Source organism: Adiantum capillus-veneris, chromosome 21 (assembly GCF_014529385.1).
Source record: "Adiantum capillus-veneris isolate H3 chromosome 21, ASM1452938v2, whole genome shotgun sequence".
NCBI lineage: Eukaryota > Viridiplantae > Streptophyta > Polypodiopsida > Polypodiales > Pteridaceae > Adiantum > Adiantum capillus-veneris.
In genome coordinates this window covers 45,666,175-45,669,699 of record NC_140951.1, presented here as the reverse complement: position 1 = coordinate 45,669,699, position 3,525 = coordinate 45,666,175, and the positions used below count along the sequence as shown (strand labels likewise).

Genomic DNA, 3,525 nt, shown 5'->3' with positions numbered 1-3,525 from the left:
GATTGTGTAGTCCATGCACCTTACAAGATGAAAAACCGAAAGAGGTAGAGGACTTGTTTGTGAAAAAAAAAGCGAGGAAATATCTAAAAATAAGCGAGGAAATGTCTAACCATTGGGGTTGGGATGTTCAATATTTTGAGATGGCATCTTTCTGTCACGAGAGAAAATGAGGTATGCCAATCCTGGGGCGAAACCTTGTTTTATAATGAGGATGGCTTTCTTTGATATCGTAGCTCATTGAGATTTGTGTCCAGTGATTGCGTACGCGAGTGACAAAGGGAATGTGCTTTTGTGGAACCATTGGGGTTGGGATGTTCAATATTTTGAGATGGCGTCTTTCTGTCACACAAGAGAACATGAGGTATGCCAATCCTAGGGTGAAACCTTGTTTTATAATGAGGATGGATTTCTTTGATATCGTCTCTCATTGAGATTTGTGTCCAGTGATTGCATACACGAGTGACAAAGGGAATGTGCTTTTGTAGAACCATTTGCAATTGATTGCTCTTGTAGCATGTTTAGTCCTTCGTACTGTCATGGTGGTATTAGTGGAAAGTAGCATTACTTCTATAGCAGCAATTTGACCGGTATTGTTGTATGAATAGGAAAGTGTACGACAAGTCGATCCATTCGCGGCACCCATAGCCAAGTTAATTTTTTCTGTAATTATACATCTAGCTCCAATTACAGTATTGTCCATCTCATGGAATGCCTTGTCCTGGAGCCATTCCTGCAGCAATGGTTCGTCAAGAGCATTGGTCTTCAGTGGAATGGCAACAATATTAGATGCCGAGAAGGACTTTTGCAGAATCAAGTTGTTGTACTTATATACGTCCTCCCTATGCGTACATATCAGTGTAGTAGCATCATCCATTACTCGTAGGAGTTCAGTTTCATTAATTACACATTGTGAAAGTGTTTCTGCTATCTGTTGTTCTATTGGTTGCTTGACACAGATCGTATCCAAGAATTGGATGTAAGCGGGGTCTGCAGCATGGCAAACTGAGAAGGTCATGTTGTGGGTAGTGGCTACAGCGATGTAAGCTGAGTTTTGTATGTTGCAAACATGGCATAATGGCTCCTGGTGATGGCAGACTGGAGGAAGTTGCACCAAATCCCCAAAAAGCAAGATGAACTTCTGATTGAATGGGTCAAGAAGTGTTCCGTTGTTGATGTTAACTATCTGGTGAACGACCATATTGAAGATTTCACTCATTAGCATTGACATCTCGTCTATAATAATGATGTTGGCACTATGTATAGCGACAAATCTTTCATCTATGGGATGAATTGCTTGTGGAAAATGTTGTTTGGAACAAGGAATCCTAAATGGATAGTGGACTGTAGTTGCAAGGCTGCTAAGGCGAGCAGCCACTGCTCCAATTGATGCAGTGAGGATAACGGTCTTACTTTTTTTTATGAAGCTTGAGGTGAAGAATTTTATGAGGAATGTTTTTCCGCATCCTGGAATGCCTGTAATGACATGGACGCCATTACTTAGACCTGATATACGATCAAAGATTTCTTGCTGTTGAGAGGTCAGACTTGCATTGTTGGTCTCAGCGAACTCTTGCAGTAGCTTCAGCATTCTAGCACAACTTTGAGATACTCCTAGTTCAAATGTGTCATTCACTGTACAAGTGAGTGGATCTTCACGGTTGAGGATGAACTTTTTTTTTATGAGATTTAAAGTGTGTACTGTATTTTCAGAAATGAGCATATTGCATTGAGTGTACTCATTTATGTACATCTCCAAGTCTTCATCATCAAGAATCATCCATCGGATTTTGCACTCCAAGAAGTAAGAAGAGGATGTGTTGGTTGGTGATAGAAGTTCCATCTCATTCCTAAAGGGAAGTTTTTGCAACAAGACATTGAAGAAGAATCCCTATGTTTGATGGCCAGGATCATACTCTGTAAATCTTACGAGGCGTTGTTTCTCTATGATGCTGTTTTTGTACGCATCGCGAAAACTCACTACATGAGAATGTTCGTGTGGCTTTAGAATTTTGTATCTTCTGTGGTAGTCATAGAATGTAATCTTTTCAAAATGAAGGGGCCTTGCACAATATAAATCAATTGGATGCATAACTATAGTCTGGCTATGAGATAGCAACCGTTGCTGTAGTGATGGTGGAGAGGAGTCAATGTATTCAACCCGTTCACTCCTTGTGATGATTGGAATCTTCAAACAGTTGATTGCTGCCTCTGTTGCTAGATATTGGCTTTGATAATACAGAGGCTGCAATTAGTTGAAGCTTTACTTTGTCCAAGCCGTGAAGTACAAGCCTTGCTGCATCATCTGTGGAGAGGTTTAGTTTTCCAAGGGGTTCTGGTTTCATTGCATATTTGTGAAGGTAATGTGATATAGATGAATTTGTGACTCTTTGAATATTCATGTGTGCCTTCCATAGGAGCAAGATTGTGGGATGGTATGGGACAACATTTCGATGGTCATATCCAGGACGGTAGTAAAGCCATCTAGTAGTACAGGCATCCATAGTTGAAGTCGTGTTGTACTGTGGTTCAAATGGGAAGCCGTATTTGCACACTCTAGCTGATCCCATGACTCTGCAAGAGTCTCTGCATCTGTGTATCTGTTTTGTGGTAACGAGGGTCCGCAGCTCGAAGATGTCTTGTGATTTTGCTGGTATGTATGCAGTAATCTCGTTTGTAACTCGACACAGATCTTCGTTAGAGATCCACAGTATGACATGTGCATGCAATGAGCCTCGATTTTGCACTTCGTCATGTGATGCTCTACATGGCCAACTATGTTGCTTCCATTGATGATGTATTTATTCAAGAATGCGTGCAAGCGAAGGTGAAACAGTGTTGCACACTCTATAAGGCAATCGTTCCACTTTAAGTCTTGGTTGTAGCCTTGAGCAAGGTTTTCAATTGTGATGACTTCTTGCCATCTTGTTTGGGAAACCTCATCAGCAGTGAATGTCAAGAACAGATGTGGTAGTCCCCATGAGTCCACCATTGTTATCAGGTCTCTCAAGTTTTGTCGATGCCATGGTGGAGTACCTAGCATTGTGGCTGGGAGATTGTATCGAATAATATGCTTTATTGCATCATGTGTAGATGCCGCGGTGTGTGCTCGTTTGTAGTTATCAATATCCCTTTGCAAAAATGTACTATTTGTGGAGTTTGCAATCATGATAGCTTGTTTCAATTGGTACATCATGAGCAAATATGTCTTGTACAATGTGTACACAGAGAAGGAAGTTCTGATTCTCATTCTAATGTATTCACTAAAGTCAAATTCTCCTTGGTAGTTTTCTTTTACTATGGGGAAGAGGAAAGGGAATATCCCTGATTCGAATGTAATATCCTGTACTTCAGATTCATGAGACGGAAGTCCATTGTATTGAAAGTTGACTGTTCGCTCTCTTAGAGAAGTGGTATCGCGTATTTGTATGGAACTAAACTCGTGTTTGTCTTTAGCTGTAAATGCAGTTCTCTTTGTTGTGCTGAACAAATTTTGCAATATGCTAATTTCACATTATGCTTCTGCTT

General features: G+C 40.6%; 1 protein-coding gene across 1 annotated transcript; it reads right to left on the bottom strand.

The window, feature by feature from the left end:
- Positions 1-424: 424 nt before the first annotated feature.
- LOC147430883 (uncharacterized) lies at positions 425-1,198 on the bottom strand. The gene has a single exon (XM_086493597.1). It carries the CDS (start codon positions 1,196-1,198, stop codon positions 425-427), a length of 774 nt encoding a protein of 257 aa, XP_086349723.1.
- Positions 1,199-3,525: the final 2,327 nt, after the last annotated feature.

Bases quoted from the DNA above. Each gene is read 5' to 3' on its own strand.
- LOC147430883 (XM_086493597.1), bottom strand. From the start codon at position 1,198: ATGGTCGTTCACCAGATAGTTAACATCAACAACGGAACACTTCTTGAC.